Genomic DNA, 21,434 nt, shown 5'->3' on the forward strand with positions numbered 1-21,434 from the left:
GTGGCAAAGAGCTTCCTAGGGTTAGAGGCAGATGCTTGGAATTTAGCGTGGTAGAAAGTGGCTTTAGCAGCAGAGACAGAGGAGGAAAATGTAGAGAGGAGTGAGTGAAAGGATGCCAGGTCCGCAGGGAGGCGAGTTTTCCTCCATTTCCGCTCGGCTGCCCGGAGCCCTGTTCTGTGAGCTCGCAATGAGTCATCGAGCCACGGAGCGGGAGGGGAGGACCGAGCCGGCCTGGAGGATAGGGGACATAGAGAGTCAAGGGATGCAGAGAGGGAGGAGAGGAGGGTTGAGGAGGCAGAATCAGGAGATAGGTGGGAGAAGGTTTGAGCGGAGGGAAGAGATGATAGGATGGAAGAGGAGAGAGTAGCGGGGGAGAGAGAGCGAAGGTTGGGACGGCGCGATACCATCCGAGTAGGGGCAGTGTGGGAGGTGTTGGATGAGAGCGAGAGGGAAAAGGATACAAGGCAGTGGTCGGAGACTTGGAGGGGAGTTGCAATGAGGTTAGTGGAAGAACAGCATCTAGTAAAGATGAGGTCGAGCGTATTGCCTGCCTTGTGAGTAGGGGGAAGGTGAGAGGGTGAGGTCAAAAGAGGAGAGGAGTGGAAAGAAGGAGGCAGAGAGGAAAGAGTCAAAGGTAGACGTGGGGAGGTTAAAGTCGCCCAGAACTGTGAGAGGTGAGCCGTCCTCAGGAAAGGAGCTTATCAAGGCATCAAGCTCATTGATGAACTCTCCGAGGGAACCTGGAGGGCGATAAATGATAAGGATGTTAAGCTTGAAAGGGCTAGTGACTGTGACAGCATGGAATTCAAAGGAGGCGATAGACAGATGGGTAAGGGGAGAAAGAGAGAATGACCACTTGGGAGAGATGAGGATCCCGGTGCCACCACCCCGCTGACCAGACGCTCTCGGGGTGTGCGAGAACACGTGGGCGGACGAAGAGAGAGCAGTAGGAGTAGCAGTGTTGTCTGTGGTGATCCATGTTTCCGTCAGTGCCAAGAAGTCGAGGGACTGGAGGGAGGCATAGGCTGAGATGAACTCTGCCTTGTTGACCGCAGATTGGCAGTTCCAGAGGCTACCGGAGACCTGGAACTCCACGTGGGTCGTGCGCGCTGGGACCACCAGAGTAGGGTGGCCGCGGCCACGCGGTGAGGAGCGTTTGTATGGTCTGTGCAGAGAGGAGAGAACAGGGATAAACAGACACATAGTTGACAGGCTACAGAAGAGGCTACGCTAATGCAAAGGAGATTGGAATGACAAGTGGACTACACGTCTCGAATGTTCAGAAAGTTAAGCTACGTAGCAAGAATCTTATTGACTAAAATGATTAAAATGATACAGTACTGCTGAAGTAGGCCAGCTGGCAGTGGGTGCGTTGTTGACACTACACTAATCAAGTCGTTCCGTTGAGTGTAATAGTTTCTGCAGTGTTGCTATTCGGGGGCTAGCAGGCTAGCTAGCAGTGTTGTTTACGTTACGTTGCGTTAAAAGAACGACAATAGATGGCTAGCGAACCTAGAAAATCGCTCTAGACTACACAATTATCTTTGATACAAAGACGGCTATGTAGCTAGCTAAGTAGCTAGCTACGATCAAACAAATCAAACCGTTGTACTGTAATGAAATGAAGTGAAAATGTGATACTACCTGTGAATGCGACCGGGTAGTTGAGTTCTATACAGAAGACGTTGGCTAGCGTTGGCTAGCTAGCAGAGTCACCTACGTTAAGGACGACAAATAGCTGGCTAGCTAACCTCGGTAAATTAAGATAATCACTCTAAGACTACACACTCTAAACCTAAACAACACAATTATCTTGGATACGATGATACGAAGACAGCAAAGACAGCTATGTAGCTAGCTAACACTAAACTAATCAAGTCGTTCAGTTGAGTGTAATAGTTTCTCCAGTACAGCTAATCAGTGGACGTTAGCTAGCTGGCTAGTGAAGACTACGTTAGGACGGCGAAATACGATAATTACGCAATTATCTTTGATACAAAGACAGCTATGTAGCTAGCTGAGAAGAAATTGCTAAGATAAGACAAATCAAACCGTTGTGATATAATGAAATATAATGAAAAAGTTATACTACCCGTGGGAGCGAAGTGCAGATGCGACCACTCGCTCCAACCGGATATGTGTTTTTGTCTGTTGACTCAATTATACCATGCCCATCTCAAGCTTATCTTTCCCCCAAAACATGTTATTCAGAATATTTAGGCAAGTTAGCTGGATAACTCCTCGACTCTGCTTTGTATTATACCACTGTGGATTCCACACAGACACAGATTCACACAGACACAGATTCACACAGACACAGATTCACACAGACACAGATTCCACAAAGACACAGATTCACACAGACACAGATTCACACAGACACAGATTCACACAGACACAGATTCACACAGACACAGATTCCACACAGACACAGATTCACACAGACACAGATTCACACAGACACAGATTCACACAGACACAGATTCACACAGACACAGATTCCACACAGACACAGATTCACACAGACACAGATTCACACAGACACAGATTCACACAGACACAGTTTACACAGACACAGATTCACACAGACACAGATTCACACAGACACAGATTCCACACAGACACAGATTCACACAGACACAGATTCACACAGACACAGATTCACACAGACACAGTTTCACACAGACACAGATTCTTAAAGTAGCCTTCAACTAAAACATTGTACTCTTTTAGCAAAACAAATCCTTTTCAAATCACATTGGGAAGAATAGATTCCAGCTTTTTTATTACAAATCTCTCTCTCTCTCTCCTTCCCTCTCTCCTTCCTGTTCAGTACATTCCTGTGAACAACAGCCCATAAAATTATATAGTTTTAATACACGTATCAGAGGGAGTGTTTAGTTTGGCTAATATGATTGGACAGAAGTGGTAGACCCATGTGGGAATATTGCCATATTCACCTGTGTAAATCAATCCAATAACATATCTCAACATGATAGAATATTTCTGCGTGACAGACCACTAGGTGGTGCTAGACTATGCCACCACTTGAATTGATAAGGAGCCAAGGGGAACTCCAAAACATATAAGCCTTCAATTGACTGAAGATAATCAATCAATATCAGGGTAGTCTAGTGGTTAGAGTGGAGGGGTGGCAGGGTAGACTAGTGGTTAGAGTGGAGGGGGGGCGGCAGGTAGCCTAGTGGTTAGAGTGGAGGGGTGGCAGGGTAGCCTAGTGGTTAGAGTGGAGGGGTGGCAGGGTAGCCTAGTGGTTAGAGTGGATGGGCGGCAGGTAGACTAGTGGTTAGAGTGGAGGGGCGGCAGGGTAGTCTAGTGGTTAGAGTGGAGGGGCGGCAGGGTAGACTAGTGGTTAGAGTGGAGGGGCGGCAGGGTAGCCTAGTGGTTAGAGTGGAGGGGTGGCAGGGTAGCCTAGTGGTTAGAGTGGAGGGGGCGGCAGGTAGACTAGTGGTTAGAGTGGAGGGGTGGCAGGGTAGCCTAGTGGTTAGAGTGGATGGGCGGCAGGTAGACTAGTGGTTAGAGTGGAGGGGCGGCAGGGTAGACTAGTGGTTAGAGTGGAGAGGCGGCAGGGTAGACTAGTGGTTAGAGTGGAGGGGCGGACAGTGGTAGGGTAGACTAGTGGTTAGAGTGGAGGGGCGGCAGGGTAGACTAGTGGTTAGAATGGAGGGACGGCAGGTAGCCTAGTGGTTAGAATGGAGGGACGGCAGGTAGCCTAGTGGTTAGAGTGGAGCGTTGGACTAGTAACCGAAAGGTTGAAAGATCGAATCCCCGAGCTGACAAGGTACAAAAATCTGTCGTTCTGCCCCTGAACAGGCAGTTAACCCACTGTTCCTAGACCAGTTAACCCACTGTTCCTAGACCAGTTAACCCACTGTTCCTTGACTGTCATTGTAAATAATAATTTGTTCTTAACTGACTCTCTGTTCTTATTTAACTAGGCAATAACGGTATAATATCACATCTGATTATACATATGTATCTCTCTCTCTCTCTCTCTCTCTCTCTCTCTCTCTCTCTCTCTCTCTCTCTCTCTCTTAGTGAACCTTTTGCACCTGGTATTTCGTTTGTGTCAACAGTGACCAGAGCCACCATGGAAATCGAGGCACCAACAGCATCGATGGATCCCAAGTTTAAGGATGGTATCGTCGTCCGCGCTGGTGAAACGTTTGTTATCCGAGCGGATATCCTGGGGACGCCACTCCCCAGAGTCAAGTGGTTAAAAGACGGAAAAGAAATTGATAAAACCGCCCCGAGAACGGAGGTCGTAAAAACGTTTGAACGTACCGTTCTAACAGTTCTAGATTGCGTCAGAGTGGACGGCGGACAGTTCGTCCTGAGTCTCAGCAATGTGGCCGGAAAGAAAGATATACCTGTCAATGTTAAGGTTCTTGATAGACCTGGTCCACCTGATGGGCCATTGAAGATAACTGGTGTGACTGCAGAGAAAGCCACGCTGCACTGGAGTCATCCGTTACAAGATGGCGGTGCCAGTGTTTCCCATTATATCATTGAAAAGAGGGTAACCAACCGCGTGTCATGGACTGTAGTCCAACCGGAAACCCAAGCAGTCAGCTACAAAGTGACTAAACTTGTACCCGGCACTGAGTACATCTTCAGAGTGAAAGCGGTGAATAGGTTTGGCACTGGTGAACCTCTTGAATCAGACCCGGTTACTGCATGTTGTCCTTTCAAGCCGCCCAGCTCTCCTTCCACACCTGAAGCAAGCGCTATAACATGCGACTCAATGGTCCTTACATGGAATCGTCCAGAAAACGATGGTGGCTCAGAAATAGATGGCTATATCGTTGAAAAACGCGATAAAGACGGTGTTAGATGGACAAAGTGTAACAAGAGAAGACTTAACGATATTCGGTTCAGATGCACCGGACTCGCAGAGGGGCATTCCTACGAGTTCAGAGTATCTGCTGAGAATTCTGCTGGCGTGGGAGTGCCAAGTGTACCAACAGGATATATCAAAGCTTGTGACCCCTTATATCCACCAGGTCCACCTTACAACCCTAGGGTGACAGACCAGTCAACCACAACCGTGTCCATCTCATGGACAAAGCCCATCTATGATGGCGGAGCAGCCATCAAAGGATATGTTGTTGAGATGAAGGAAGTAACGGAGGAAGAGTGGACAGCCTGTACACCGCCAACTGGTGTTGAAGAAACACACTTCACTGTGAAAATGCTGAAGGAGAATGGAGAATACAACTTCCACGTCTATGCGATTAACACTGAAGGAGTTGGGGAACCCGCTGATGTACCAGGGACTGTAGTTACATCTGAAAGACTTGAGGCACCTGAGATCGAACTAGATTCAGACCTTAGGAAAATGGTGTCAGTTCGGGCGTGTGCGACACTGCGTCTGTTTGTCCCGTTCAAAGGAAAACCTCAACCTGTAGTCAAGTGGTCCAAGACGGAAGGTCCTCTTACTGAGCGTGCACACATTGAGGTCACAAGCACCTACACAGTCCTTGTCATCCACACTGTCAACAGACTTGACACTGGCAAGTATGCGTTGACTCTTGAGAACGTCAGCGGTATGAAGTCTGCTTTCGTTAATGTCACAGTGTTGGATTCACCAAGTGCCCCCGAGCACTTTGAAGTCAAGGACATTACTAGAGATTCTGTATCACTATCCTGGGAGCCTCCACTGATTGACGGCGGAGCTAAGATCACACATTACATTGTGGAGAAGAGAGAAGCTCAAAGACGAGCCTTTACCAGTGTTTCCGAGAACTGTGGAAGAAATAGAATGAAGATTGACAACCTCATAGAAGGGGGACTTTATTACTTCCGTGTACGAGCTGTTAATGAGCTCGGTGTGGGTTTGCCAGCGGAAACACCAGAACCAATCAAGGTATCCCAAGCTCCTTTGCCTCCTGGTAAAGTCGCTGTTGTAGATGTTACTCACGACAGTGTGAGTCTGTCGTGGGAAAAGCCTGACGACGACGGTGGAAGCAGAATCAAATGCTACGTAGTGGAAATGCAAACCAAGAGCGATGACAAATGGACTGTGTGTACTGAGATACGGGGATTGAGATCAACTATTGATGGACTCTTGACAGGTGAGGAATATTCATTTAGGATTAGTGCGGTCAATGAAACAGGCAAGAGTGAACCTAAGCTACTGGCAGAGGCTGTCGTAGTAAACGACGACACAGTGGAACCCATCATAGATCTGATGTGCAACACATTCAGTGTCAAGGCAGGAGACGACCTGAAGATCGATGTTCCGTTTAGAGGCAGAACTGAACCTGAGGTTTCATGGAACAAAGATGGTGTTGAATTGAAGGAGACAACCAGGGTTAGCTTTCTAACGTCTAATAACTCGTCACTAATCACTATCAGAAACACAACCAGGGAGGAATCAGGGAACTATGAGATCACCTTAAGCAACACAGTTGGTAGAAAATCAGCCATACTAGCTGTTGTCATCTTGGATAAACCTGGCCCACCTGGTGCAATCAAGGTAGATGAGGTCAACGCTGACTATATTTCACTGTCTTGGGATCCCCCACTCTACGATGGTGGATGTCCAATCACCAACTACGTAGTAGAGAAGAGAGATACTACCACTACATCATGGAAGACTGTTTCATCCACAGTTGCCAGAACATCTATTAAGGTTCCTCGTTTGACACAAGGCACTGAATATCAGTTCCGAATTGCAGCTGAAAACCGTTACGGCGTGAGCCATGCTGTGGAGTCCGCTTCCGTTGTTGCACAGTACCCCTTCGAGAAACCTGGCCCTCCCACTACCCTCCGTGTTGCCCAGGCTACAAAGTCCTTCATGTTGGTTACATGGAATGAACCAGCCAGGGACGGTGGAAGTCCAATCATCGGTTATCACCTGGAAATGAAGGACTACAGCAGTATTCGCTGGACAAAGACTAACAGAGGACGTCTCATCGCTGAAACAGAATTTAAAGTGAATGGGGTTGAAGAAAGCTTGCAGTATGAATTCCGTGTTGCTGCTGAGAATATTGCTGGCGTTGGGCCGTACAGCAAAGCCACTGAGCCTATAGCTGCAAGAGATCCGTGTGATCCTCCTGCTAACCTTACAGTCACAGACATCACAAGATCTTCCATTTCTCTCACTTGGTCGAAGCCAGAGAATGACGGTGGAGCCAAGGTGACTGGCTACATTGTTGATCGCAGGGAGCTTCCAGATGGTTGTTGGCTGAAGTGCAATTTCACCAATCTCCAGGAAACTTGCTATGACATTGAAGGTCTTACGGAGGACATTCAATATGACTTCCGCGTTATTGCAAAGAACTCTGCTGGAGTACTCAGTGAGCCGTCGCAATGCACAGGTGCCGTCACAGTCAAGGATAACGTTGTTCTACCTCGCATTGTCTTGGATGACAAGTATAAGAAATTAGTCCTTGTCAAAGCCGGAGATGTTCTGAGAATCGATGCAGATATTTCTGGGCGCCCACGTCCAGTCATTTCCTGGTCAAAAGATGGTGAAAGGATTGAGATCAAGGCAAGAATAGAGATCACATCAACACACACCACCACCACATTACTAGTCAGAGACGCTATCCGAAGAGACTCGGGTCAGTACACTGTAACAGTGCAGAACATTGCTGGTACAAGGTCCCTGTGTGTAAACTGTAAGGTTCTTGACCGCCCTGGACCGTCCTCTGGGCCATTGGATGTGACTGGTCTGACCGCAGAGAAATGCACTTTGACCTGGGGACCACCTCAAGAAAATGGTGGTGCGGAAATTCTGCGCTACATAGTGGAGAAATGTGAAACCAGTCGTGTCACCTGGACTTCAGTATATGAAGACACGAAGGCTACAACATGCAAGGTCACCGGTCTGCGTAAAGGAAAGGAATACATCTTCAGAGTAAAGGCAGTGAATGAATATGGAGAAGGTGAAGCCTTGGAGAGTGAGCCAACCAAGGCCACAGATCCATTCACTGTCCCTGCTGCACCGACAGATGTTGAAATCACCAGCATAACAAGTGAGACGATGACAATCTGCTGGAAAAGACCGGAGTCCGATGGAGGAAGCAGCATTTCTGGCTACGTTATTGAGAAACGAGAGAAATCAGGAATGCGCTGGGTACAGGTGAACACGAAACCTGTGAATGACCTTAGGGTCAAGGCATCCAATCTCTGTGAGGGATGTGAGTATGAGTACAGAGTCTATGCAGAAAATGTTGCAGGCTCGAGTCCCCCAAGTATTCCTTGCAAACTGACAAAAGCAGAGGATCCACAATTCCTGCCGTCCCCACCAGCTAAACCCAAAGTCATTGACTCGACCGAGACTTCTGTAACTCTTTCATGGAATAAGCCGTTGTTTGATGGGGGAGCTGCTGTAACAGGATACTGTGTTGAATATAAGAGAACGGATGAGGAGGACTGGTGTGTCAGTGTTTCAAACACAGAGAACACTGAATCCACTGTCGTTGGTTTGACACCTGGTGCAGAATATATATTTGTTGTCAAATCCATCAACAAGATTGGTGTCAGTGAGCCAAGCCCTCCTACTGATCCACAAGCAGCTGAGGACCGAGAAGAAGAACCACAGTTTAATATCAGCAATGAGATGCGAAAGACTCTTCTTGTAAAGGACGGCAGTTCATTCACCTTAACAGTGCCGTTCAGCGGCAAGCCTTTTCCTAACGTTATGTGGGACAAGGCAGATACTGACCTGAGAGTGAGGGCCAGTATTCATACCACTGATACTGTCACGTCTATCACGGTGGATCAAGCAACAAGAGACGACTCTGGAAAATATACAGTAACTTTACAAAACGTTGCTGGAAAAGTCACATGTACGTTAAATGTCAGGGTTCTTGACTCTCCTGGTCCACCGTGCCGTGTTGGGGTCAAGGATGTTACCAAGAGCTCTGCCACAGTTGCCTGGGATACCCCAGAGAACGAAGGTGGTGCTGCTGTCACCAACTACCTTGTTGATATTCGTGAGGTGAACAACAAGGGATGGACCAGAGTCACAGATTCATGTCCTCGTCTGACCTACAGAGTGTCAGATCTACAAGAGGGAGGTGTGTACTACTTCAGAGTCACTGGTGAAAACCAATATGGAACCGGCTTGCCAGCTGAGACCAAATACGGAGCAATGATTACAGGTATGCCAGAACTGATAATCCAAATGTAAGCGTAACAAAATATTTTTTAAAAATGTAATTTTTGTATGTTATTATTATTTTTAAACGGCAGTTTTTTTCTTATTTTTTCTTCTTCTTCTTGATTTCAGAAAAACCAAGCCCGCCACAAACCATCGAAGTCACCGAGATCACCAAGGAAAGCGTGTCCTTGTCATGGATTAAGCCCGAGGATGACGGAGGGAGCAGAATCAGCAGTTATCGTGTCGATGCTCTCGAGAACGGTCAGGATAAATGGGTGAAGTGTGGCGTCACCAAGACCGCCCACTTCGTGGTGTACGACCTGAAGGAAGCTACTCAATACTTCTTCAGAGTTCGTGCTGAAAACCACGCTGGATTCAGTGACCCTACAGAAATGGCTCTCCCTGTGTTAGTTAAAGGGCAACTTGGTGAGTTGTTGCCCAGCCCTACATTTACAGTTACTAAGGCTAGAGAATTGCTGAGCATAAACCAAGATAGATGGTTTACTACATTCATAATCCAACAATAGGAAGTTTACCACATTCATAACCAAGACAGATGGTTTACCACATTCATAATCCAACATTCATAACCAAGACAGATGGTTTACTACATTCATAATCCAACATTCATAACCAAGACAGACGGTTTACCACATTCATAACCAAGACAGACGGTTTACCACATTCATAACCAAGATAGATGGTTTCCTACATTCATAACCAAGACAGATGGTTTCCTACATTCATAACCAAGATAGATGGTTTACTACATTCATAACCAAGACAGATGGTTTCCTACATTCATAACCAAGACAGACGGTTTCCTACATTCATAACCAAGACAGACGGTTTCCTACATTCATAACCAAGACAGAAGTTTACCTACATTCATAACCAAGACAGATGGTTTCCTACATTCATAACCAAGACAGACGGTTTCCTACATTCATAACCAAGACAGACGGTTTACAACATTCATAACCAAGATAGATGGTTTCCACATTCATAACCAAGACAGATGGTTTACCACATTCATAACCAAGATAGATGGTTTACCACATTCATAACCAAGATAGATGGTTTCCTACATTCATAACCAAGACAGACGGTTTCCTACATTCATAACCAAGACAGATGGTTTACCACATTCATAACCAAGACAGATGGTTTACCACATTCATAACCAAGACAGACGGTTTCCTACATTCATAATCCAACAATAGGAAGGTTACTACATTCTGGAAAACAAATTCTTACATCTTACATGGTTTCATTTTGATCTGATATCTTCAACAAGTCTTCATCTTTCAACAGAACCTCCTGAAATGAACATGAACAAGTTTCCTGACAATATGGTCTACGTCAGAGCAGGATCGAACCTAAAATGCCAGATCCCACTTACTGGGAAACCTGCGCCAAAGATTTCTCTTTCAAAGGACGATGTCGTGTTGAAGTCAACGATGAGATTCAACTCTGAAGTAACTCCTGAATATCTTATCATCAGTCTTCGTGAGAGCACTGCTACTGATTCAGGAAGGTACGACATATGTGCCTCCAACACCAGCGGAGCCTCCAGGTCTTTTGTGACCATCGTGGTCCTGGATAGACCCAGCGCCCCAGTTGGTCCTATTGGAATGTCTGAGGTGACCGAGGACAGCGTGAGTCTGACGTGGCTTCCTCCTCGGTATGACGGCGGAAGTCCCGTCACAAACTACATCATAACCAAACGAGAAACGACAAACGCCGACTGGACCGAAGTCTCCTCGGTCGTTGTGAAATGCACGATGAAAATCATGAAGCTCATAACAGGACTGGAGTACCAGTTCAGAATCAGGGCTGAAAATCGCTACGGCATCAGTGAGTACAGCGACTCTGCAACCGTCAGAGTGGATCTCAACTACAGTAAGTTTTATACTACTCTATTCACGTTTTGTCTTTGTATTTTCTCTCTCTCTATATATATATACATCTATATGTGGCGGCAGCGTAGCCTAGTGGTTAGAGTGGAGGGACGGCAGGTAGTCTAGTGGTTAGAGTGGAGGGGTGGCAGGTAGCCTAGTGGTTAGAGTGGAGGGGTGGCAGGTAGCCTAGTGGTTAGAGTGGAGGGGCGGCAGGTAGACTAGCGGTTAGAGTGGAGGGGCGGCAGGTAGACTAGCGGTTAGAGTGGAGGGGCGGCAGGTAGTCTAGTGGTTAGAGTGGAGGGGCGGCAGGTAGACTAGTGGTTAGAGTGGAGGGGCGTAGACAGTGGGGTAGCCTAGTGGTTAGAGTGGAGGGTGGCAGGGTAGCCTAGTGGTTAGAGTGGAGGGGTGGCAGGGGCGGCAGCGTAGCCTAGTGGTTAGAGTGGAGGGGCGGCAGCGTAGCCTAGTGGTTAGAGTGGAGGGGCGGCAGCGTAGCCTAGTGGTTAGAGTGGAGGGGCGGCAGCGTAGCCTAGTGGTTAGAGTGGAGGGGCGGCAGCGTAGCCTAGTGGTTAGAGTGGAGGGGCGGCAGCGTAGCCTAGTGGTTAGAATGGAGGGGCGGCAGCGTAGCCTAGTGGTTAGAGTGGAGGGGCGGCAGCGTAGCCTAGTGATTAGAGTGCTGGACTAGTAACCGAAAGGTTGCAAGATCGAATCCTTCAAGCTGACAAAGTACAAATCTGTCGTTCTGCCCCCTGAACAAGGCAGTTAACCCACTGTTCTCCGGTAGGCCGTCATTGTAAATAATAATTTGTTCTTAACTGACTTGCCTTGTTAAATAAAGGTAAAGTACAAAAAACTGTACATGTAACAGACCACTAGGGGGCGCTGCACTATGCCTCCCCTTGAACTGATAAAGAATACCTGAGAATGTGTTATTGTAACAGACCACTAGGGGGCGCTGCACCATGCCACCCCTTGAACTGATAAAGAATACCTGAGAATGTGTTATTGTAACAGACCACTAGGGGGCGCTGCACCATGCCACCCCTTGAACTGATAAAGAATACCTGAGAATGTGTTATTGTAACAGACCACTAGGGGGCGCTGCACCATGCCACCCCTTGAACTGATAAAGAATACCTGAGAATGTGTTATTGTAACAGACCACTAGGGGGCGCTGCACTTGAACATGCCATTGTAACAGACCACTTGAACTGATAAAGAATACCTGAGAATGTGTTATTGTAACAGACCACTAGGGGGCGCTGCACTATGCCACCCCTTGAACTGATAAAGAATACCTGAGAATGTGTTATTGTAACAGACCACTAGGGGGCGCTGCACTATGCCACCCCTTGAACTGATAAAGAATACCTGAGAATGTGTTATTGAACAGGGTAAAAGATCCCCCCCCCTGTAACATACCGATTAATGCTAAATGTTATTTTCTTTCGTCTATAGCCGTCCCTGAATCTCCGTCAGCCCCTATCGTCACGTCTGTGACCAGAGAAAGCGTCACCGTCGCCTGGACGGAGCCGAACTGGAATGGAGGGAGACCAGTCGTTGGATACCGTCTTCAGATGAAGGACAAGAACAGCATCCTGTGGCAGACGGTCAACAAAACCGTTATCCGTGCCACACACTTCAAAGTGACCAACGTCATCGTTGCCGGTCTCGTCTATGAGTTCAAGGTGGCAGCGGAAAACGCAGCTGGGTGCAGTCCCCTGAGCAAGACCTCAGACGCTGTACTGGCCATTGATGCTTGTGGTAAGGAGACTTTCGTTACTTTCAGTAGTGGTTGGTCCATGACATTTCTTTATGCAGTCCCCTGAGCAAGACCTCAGACGCTGTACTGGCCATTGATGCTTGTGGTAAGGCGACTTTCGTTACTTTCAGTAGTGGTTGGTCCATGACATTTCTTTATGCAGTCCCCTGAGCAAGACCTCAGACGCTGTACTGGCCATTGATGCTTGTGGTAAGGAGACTTTCGTTACTTTCAGTAGTGGTTGGTCCATGACATTTCTTTATGCAGTCCCCTGAGCAAGACCTCAGACGCTGTACTGGCCATTGATGCTTGTGGTAAGGAGACTTTCGTTACTTTCAGTAGTGGTTGGTCCATGACATTTCTTTATGCAGTCCCCTGAGCAAGACCTCAGACGCTGTACTGGCCATTGATGCTTGTGGTAAGGAGACTTTCGTTACTTTCAGTAGTGGTTGGTCCATGACATTTCTTTATGCAGTCCCCTGAGCAAGACCTCAGACGCTGTACTGGCCATTGATGCATTGTCTATCAGTAGTGGTTGGTCCATGGGAGACATTTATCTATCACTTTCAGTAGTGGTTGGTCCATGACATTTCTTTATGCAGTCCCCTGAGCAAGACCTCAGACGCTGTACTGGCCATTGATGCTTGTGGTAAGGCGACTTTCGTTACTTTCAGTAGTGGTTGGTCCATCACATTTATCTATCACCTAGTGGTTGGTCCATCACATTTATCTATCACCTAGTGGTTGTCCATCACATTTCTCTATCACCTAGTGGTTGTCCATCACATTTATCTATCACCTAGTGGTTGTCCATCACATTTCTCTATCACCTAGTGGTTGTCCATCACATTTATCTATCACCTAGTGGTTGTCCATCACATTTCTCTATCACCTAGTGGTTGTCCATCACATTTATCTATCACCTAGTGGTTGTCCATCACATTTATCTATCACCTAGTGGTTGTCCATCACATTTCTCTATCACCTAGTGGTTGTCCATCACATTTATCTATCACCTAGTGGTTGTCCATCACATTTATCTATCACCTAGTGGTTGTCCATCACATTTCTCTATCACCTAGTGGTTGTCCATCACATTTCCTATATTTACAATATTTTAACCTATAAATAATTGTTGTTGTTGTCTGTTGCAGAGCCTCCGACCAACGTGCGGATCACTCACATCAGAAAGTCCTCCGTCAGACTTGAATGGCTGAAGCCTACTTACGATGGTGGTAGCAAGGTAACGGGATACCTGGTTGAGAAGAAAGAGGGAGAAGGAGACAGGTGGACGAAGGCCAACTTAACCAACGTTTCCGACACTCACTACACCGTGACCGAGCTGAACGACTGTGTGGTTTACGAATTCAGAGTGGTGGCTAAGAATGCAGCGGGATCGGTCAGTAATCCGTCCGTCACTGCCGGCCCGGTGATGTGTGTGGACACGGACGCTTACGAAGGAGATTAAGATGGTTTTATGTGATTTGTTTAATTGTCAGAGGCTTTGCTAGTATTGTTGTGAAAAGTGGTCGAAGTCGTTCAATTGGCATTTTGTTTTGTTTTTCTTTAAAAGTTGACATTTACGTAATTGATGTGGTTACTGAAATAGCTATTTGTTTTGATTTGGTAGACGATATTTCTGTTCTGATAGCTGATTTTAATAGCAGAGTAGATTTGATATGCTTCAACTATTGTCTGACTTGTTGGGAAAGTGGTCAGAATGGTTGATTTGTGGGCGTAAATCACAGTGTTAACAGAATGGTTGATTTGTGGGCGTAAATCACAGTGTTAACAGAATGCCTAGTGGTTAGAGTGGAGGGACGGCAGGTAGACTAGTGGTTAGAGTGGAGGGACGGCAGGTAGACTAGTGGTGAGAGTGGAGGGACGGCAGGTAGACTAGTGGTTAGAGTGGAGGGACGGCAGGTAGACTAGTGGTTAGAGTGGAGGGACGGCAGGTAGACTAGTGGTTAGAGTGGAGGGACGGCAGGTAGACTAGTGGTTAGAGTGGAGGGACGGCAGGTAGACTAGTGGTTAGAGTGGAGGGACGGCAGGTAGACTAGTGGTGAGAGTGGAGGGACGGCAGCGTAGACTAGTGGTTAGAGTGGAGGGACGGCAGGTAGACTAGTGGTTAGAGTGTTGGACTAGTAACCAGCAGGTAGCCTAGTGGTTAGAGTGTTGGGCCAGTAACCAGCAGGTAGCCTAGTGTTTGGGACTAGTAACCAGCAGGTAGCCTAGTGGTTAGAGTGTTGGGCCAGTAACCAGCAGGTAGCCTAGTGTTTGGGACTAGTAACCAGCAGGTAGCCTAGTGGTTAGAGTGTTGGGTCAGTAACCAGCAGGTAGCCTAGTGGTTAGAGCGTTGGGCCAGTAACCAGCAGGTAGCCTAGTGGTTAGAGCGTTGGACTAGTAACCAGCAGGTAGCCTAGTGGTTAGAGTGTTGGACTAGTAACCAGCAGGTAGACTAGTGGTTAGAGCGTTGGGCCAGTAACCAGCAGGTAGCCTAGTGGTTAGAGAGTTGGGCCAGTAACCAGCAGGTAGCCTAGTGGTTAGAGCGTTGGACTAGTAACCAGCAGGTAGCCTAGTGGTTAGAGCATTGGGCCAGTAACCAGCAGGTAGACTAGTGGTTAGAGCATTGGGCCAGTAACTGAAAGCTTGCTGGATTGGATCCCTGAGCTGACAAGGTAAAAATCTGTTGTTCTGCCCCTAAACAAGGCATTTAACCTACAGTTAACCTACTGTTCCCCAGTAGGCCGTCATTATAAATACGATTTTTTTTCTTAACTGTTTTGACTAGTTAAATAAAGGTCTAATAAAAAATGTAATAAAACTCTCGGCCTTTGTCAGTCTCTGTCTTTCAATTTCATTTAAAGGGTCTCTCTCTTTCTCTCCTCTAATACCATTCCACTATAATCTGTGAATAATAATCAAGACAGTAATAATAATAATAACAACAGTAATACTAATAATATTAACAACAGTAATACTAATAATAATAACAACAGTAATAATAATAATCAATAACAACAGTAATACTAATAATCAATAACAACAGTAATACTAATAATCAATAACAACAGTAATACTAATAATCATTAACAACAGTAATACTAATAATCAATAACAACAATAATAATAATAATAATAACAACAGTAATACTAATAATCAATAACAATAATAATAATAATATTAACAACAGTAATACTAATAATCAATAACAACAGTAATACTAATAATCAATAACAACAGTAATACTAATAATATTAACAACAGTAATACTAATAATCAATAACAATAATAATAATAATCAATAACAACAGTAATACTAATAATCAATAACAACAGTAATACTAATAATCAATAACAACAGTAATACTAATAATCAATAACAATAATAATAATAATCAATAACAACAGTAATACTAATAATCAATAACAACAGTAATACTAATAATCAATAACAACAGTAATACTAATAATCATTAACAACAGTAATACTAATAATCAATAACAACAATAATAATAATAATAATAACAACAGTAATACTAATAATCAATAACAATAATAATAATAATATTAACAACAGTAATACTAATAATCAATAACAACAGTAATACTAATAATCAATAACAACAGTAATACTAATAATATTAACAACAGTAATACTAATAATCAATAACAATAATAATAATAATCAATAACAACAGTAATACTAATAATCAATAACAACAGTAATACTAATAATCAATAACAACAGTAATACTAATAATCAATAACAACAGTAATACTAATAATGGTAAGTAAATGACTGCTTAATATGCATATGTTGATATTTGTATGTTGTTATTTAGTGTAACTCAGGCTGGCAGGTAAATGACCATCTGGCTTCAAGAGGAGCCATTGCTCCTTCGCCCAATGACAGTTTATTGTTTTTCCTCTGGGTTTATTAAGAAGATACAACTTTGAAGACATTTAGTAATTTCTGTTAATAATGCATCTCTTGGTGAGGAATAGTTCTCACAGGAAAGGAAAATGTGCATCTCTGTTTCTACCTCCCGTCGTGCAGCAACCACAAACACAGCAGGTAGCCTAGTGGTTAGAGTGTTGAGGCGGCAGGTAGCCTAGTGGTTAGAGTGTAGAGGCGGCAGGTAGCCTAGTGGTTAGAGTGTAGAGGCGGCAGGTAGCCTAGTGGTTAGAGTGTAGAGGCGGCAGGTAGCCTAGTGGTTAGAGTGGTTAGAGTGAGGCGGCAGGTAGCCTAGTGGTTAGAGTGTAGAGGCGGCAGGTAGCCTAGTGGTTAGAGTGTTGAGGCGGCAGGTAGCCTAGTGGTTAGAGTGTAGAGGCGGCAGGTAGCCTAGTGGTTAGAGTGTTGAGGCGGCAGGTAGCCTAGTGGTTAGAGTGTAGAGGCGGCAGGTAGCCTAGTGGTTAGAGTGTAGAGGCGGCAGGTAGCCTAGTGGTTAGAGTGTTGAGGCGGCAGGTAGCCTAGTGGTTAGAGTGTAGAGGCGGCAGGTAGCCTAGTGGTTAGAGTGTAGAGGCGGCAGGTAGCCTAGTGGTTAGAGTGTAGAGGCGGCAGGTAGCCTAGTGGTTAGAGTGTTGGACTAGTAACCAGCAGGTAGACTAGTGGTTAGAGTGCTGGGCCAGTAACCAGCAGGTAGCCTAGTGGTTAGAGTGTTGGACTAGTAACCAGCAGGTAGCCTAGTGGTTAGAGTGTTGGACTAGAAACAGCAGGTAGCCTAGTGGTCAGTGTTGGACTAGTAACCAGCAGGTAGACTAGTGGTTAGAGTGTTGGACTAGTAACCAGCAGGTAGACTAGTGGTTAGAGTGTTGGGCCAGTAACCAGCAGGTAGACTAGAGGTTAGAGCGTTGGGCCAGTAACCAGCAGGTAGCCTAGTGGTTAGAGCGTTGGACTAGTAACCAGCAGGTAGCCCAGAGGTTAGAGTGTTGGACTAGTAACCAGCAGGTAGCCTAGTGGTTAGAGTGTTGGACTAGTAACCAGCAGGTAGACTAGTGGTTAGAGTGTTGGACTAGTAACCAGCAGGTAGACTAGTGGTTAGAGTGTTGGGCCAGTAACCAGCAGGTAGACTAGAGGTTAGAGCGTTGGGCCAGTAACCAGCAGGTAGCCTAGTGGTTAGAGCGTTGGGCCAGTAACCAGCAGGTAGCCCAGAGGTTAGAGTGTTGGACTAGTAACCAGCAGGTAGCCTAGTGGTTAGAGTGTTGGACTAGTAACCAGCAGGTAGACTAGTGGTTAGAGTGTTGGACTAGTAACCAGCAGGTAGACTAGTGGTTAGAGTGTTGGACTAGTAACCAGCAGGTAGCCCAGAGGTTAGAGTGTTGGGCCAGTAACCAGCAGGTAGCCTAGTGGTTAGAGTGTAGAGGCGGCAGGTAGCCTAGTGGTTGAGCCAGTAACCAGCAGGTAGTCTAGTGGTTGGGCCAGTAACCAGCAGGTAGCCTAGTGGTTAGAGTGTTGAACTAGTAACCAGCAGGTAGCCTAGTGGTTAGAGTGTTGGGCCAGTAACCAGCAGGTAGCCTAGTGGTTAGAGCATTGGGCCAGTAACCAGCAGGTAGCCTAGAGGTTAGAGCATTGGACTAGTAACCAGCAGGTAGCCCAGTGGTTAGAGTGTTGGACTAGTAACCAGCAGGTAACCTAGTCGTTAGAGTGTTGGACTAGTAACCAGCAGGTAACCTAGTGGTTAGAGTGTTGGACTAGTAACCAGCAGGTAACCTAGTGTTTAGAGTGTTGGACTAGTAACCAGCAGGTAGTCTAGTGGTTAGAGTGTTGGACTAGTAACCAGCAGGTAGACTAGTGGTTAGAGTGTTGGACTAGTAACCAGCAGGTAACCTAGTGTTTAGAGTGTTGGACTAGTAACCAGCAGGTAGACTAGTGGTTAGAGTGTTGGACTAGTAACCAGCAGGTAGACTAGTGGTTAGAGTGTTGGGCCAGTAACCAGCAGGTAGACTAGAGGTTAGAGCATTGGGCCAGTAACCAGCAGGTAGCCTAGTGGTTAGAGCGTTGGACTAGTAACCAGCAGGTAGTCTAGTGGTTAGAGCGTTGGGCCAGTAACCAGCAGGTAGCCCAGAGGTTAGAGTGTTGGACTAGTAACCAGCAGGTAGCCTAGTGGTTAGAGTGTTGGACTAGTAACCAGCAGGTAGACTAGTGGTTAGAGTGTTGGACTAGTAACCAGCAGGTAGACTAGTGGTTAGAGTGTTGGACTAGTAACCAGCAGGTAGCCCAGAGGTTAGAGTGTTGGGCCAGTAACCAGCAGGTAGCCTAGTGGTTAGAGCATTGGGCCAGTAACCAGCAGGTAGCCTAGAGGTTAGAGCATTGGACTAGTAACCAGCAGGTAGCCCAGTGGTTAGAGTGTTGGACTAGTAACCAGCAGGTAACCAGGTAGTGTTGGACCCAGTGGTTAGAGTGTTGGACTAGTAACCAGCAGGTAACCTAGTGTTTAGAGTGTTGGACTAGTAACCAGCAGGTAGTCTAGTGGTTAGAGTGTTGGACTAGTAACCAGCAGGTAGACTAGTGGTTAGAGTGTTGGACTAGTAACCAGCAGGTAACCTAGTGTTTAGAGTGTTGGACTAGTAACCAGCAGGTAGCCTAGTGGTTAGAGTGTTGGACTAGTAACTAGCAGGTAGACTAGTGGTTAGAGTGTTGGACTAGTAACCAGCAGGTAGACTAGTGGTTAGAGTGTTGGACTAGTAACCAGCAGGTAGCCCAGAGGTTAGAGTGTTGGGCCAGTAACCAGCAGGTAGCCTAGTGGTTAGAGTGTAGAGGCGGCAGGTAGCCTAGTGGTTGAGCCAGTAACCAGCAGGTAGTCTAGTGGTTGGGTCAGTAACCAGCAGGTAGTCTAGTGGTTGGGCCAGTAACCAGCAGGTAGCCTAGTGGTTAGAGCGTTGGACTAGTAACCAGCAGGTAGCCTAGTGGTTAGAGCATTGGGCCAGTAACCAGCAGGTAGTCTAGAGGTTAGAGCATTGGACTAGTAACCAGCAGGTAGCCTAGTGGTTAGAGTGTTGGACTAGTAACCAGCAGGTAACCTAGTCGTTAGAGTGTTGGACTAGTAACCAGCAGGTAACCTAGTGGTTAGAGTGTTGGACTAGTAACCAGCAGGTAACCTAGTGTTTAGAGTGTTGGACTAGTAACCAGCAGGTAGACTAGTGGTTAGAGTGTTGGACTAGTAACCAGCAGGTAGTCTAGTGATTAGAGTGTTGGACTAGTAACCAGCAGGTAGCCTAGTGGTTAGAGTGTTGGACTAGTAACCAGCAGGTAGACTAGTGGTTAGAGTGTTGGACTAGTAACCAGCAGGTAGTCTAGTGATTAGAGTGTTGGACTAGTAACCAGCAGGTAGCCTAGTGGTTAGAGTGTTGGACTAGTAACCAGCAGGTAGACTAGTGGTTAGAGTGTTGGACTAGGGGGAGGGAGGGGGAGGATAAAGGTTGCGTTACAGCCTTAATCTAAAATGCATAAATCTAAACACCCCATAATCACAAAGCAAAAACAGTTATTTTGATTATTTTGCAAATGTATTAAAAATATGACTTTTACTTCCGGTCAAAGTTTGGACACAGCTTCTCATTCAAGGGGTTTTGAGGCTGCATACTTTAATGTGATCATGTCTGTGGGAAGTATGTAACCTACTGTACATGTCTACAGTGTAGACACATCTACTCATCTAATCTACTGTACATGTCTACTCATCTAACCTACTGTACATGTCACAGTTTCTACTCATCTAATCTACTGTACAGACACATCTACTCATCTAATCTACTGTACATGTCTACAGTTTAGACACATCTACTCATCTAATCTACTGTACATGTCTACAGTTTAGACACATCTACTCATCTAATCTACTGTACATGTCTACAGTTTAGACACATCTACTCATCTAATCTACATGTCTACTAAATAATAAATTCTTATTTTCAATGACGGCCTAGGAACAGTGGGTTAACTGCCTGTTCAGGGGCAGAACGACAGATTTGTACCTTGTCAGCTCGGGGGTTTGAACTCGCAACCTTCTGGTTACTAGTCCAACGCTCTAACCACTAGGCTGGTGGGGCTGTTGGGGTTAGTGAGGGTGTTGGGGCTGGTGGGGTAGTGGGGCTGGTTGAGCTGTTGGGGCTAGTGGGGTGTTGAGGCTGTTGGGGGTGGTGGGGGTGTTGGGGGTTGGGGTTAGTGGGGGTGGTGGGGGTGTTGGGGCTGGTGGGGGTGGTGGGGCTGTTGGGGTTAGTGGGGGTCTTGGGGGTGTTGGGGGTGGTGGGGCTGTTGGGGTTAGTGGGGGTGTTGGGGCTGGTGGGGTAGTGGGGCTGGTTGAGCTGTTGGGGCTAGTGGGGCTAGTGGGGTGTTGTCCCTTCTCTGTCTCTACCTCTGTCTCTACCTCTGTCTCTATCTCTACCTCTGTCTCTATCTCTACCCTGTCTCTATCTCTACCTCTGTCTCTGTCTCCATCTCTGTCTCTATCTCTGTCTCTGTCTCTATCTCTGTCTCTATCTCTGTCTCTATCTCTATCTCTGTCTCTATCTCTACCTCTGTCTCTATCTCTATCTCTGTCTCTATCTCTATCTCTGTCTCTATCTCTACCTCTGTCTCTATCTCTACCTCTGTCTCTATCTCTACCCTGTCTCTATCTCTACCTCTGTCTCTGTCTCCA

At 46.3% G+C, this 21,434-nt stretch overlaps 1 protein-coding gene across 2 annotated transcripts in view; it reads left to right on the top strand.

Moving 5' to 3' along the window:
* The window catches only part of LOC124018640 (titin-like), a 17,793-nt gene extending 3,088 nt beyond the window's left edge, over window positions 1-14,705 (top strand). Inside the window, exons 2-6 of one of the 2 annotated variants that reach the window (XM_046333978.1) lie at window positions 4,057-9,131; window positions 9,260-9,556; window positions 10,445-11,032; window positions 12,487-12,792; window positions 13,945-14,704. In XM_046333978.1, the coding sequence (XP_046189934.1) occupies window positions 4,109-9,131; window positions 9,260-9,556; window positions 10,445-11,032; window positions 12,487-12,792; window positions 13,945-14,258 (6,528 nt within the window). In that variant the 5' untranslated portion in view covers window positions 4,057-4,108 and the 3' untranslated portion in view covers window positions 14,259-14,704. Of the gene's footprint in view, window positions 1-4,056; window positions 9,132-9,259; window positions 9,557-10,444; window positions 11,033-12,486; window positions 12,793-13,944 lie in introns of both variants that reach the window. The other variant, XM_046333979.1, reaches the window with a different exon arrangement.
* The last annotated feature ends 6,729 nt before the right edge of the window (window positions 14,706-21,434 follow it).

The sequence above is a fragment of the Oncorhynchus gorbuscha genome, unplaced genomic scaffold, assembly GCF_021184085.1.
Source record: "Oncorhynchus gorbuscha isolate QuinsamMale2020 ecotype Even-year unplaced genomic scaffold, OgorEven_v1.0 Un_scaffold_553, whole genome shotgun sequence".
Classification (NCBI taxonomy): Eukaryota; Metazoa; Chordata; class Actinopteri; order Salmoniformes; family Salmonidae; genus Oncorhynchus; species Oncorhynchus gorbuscha.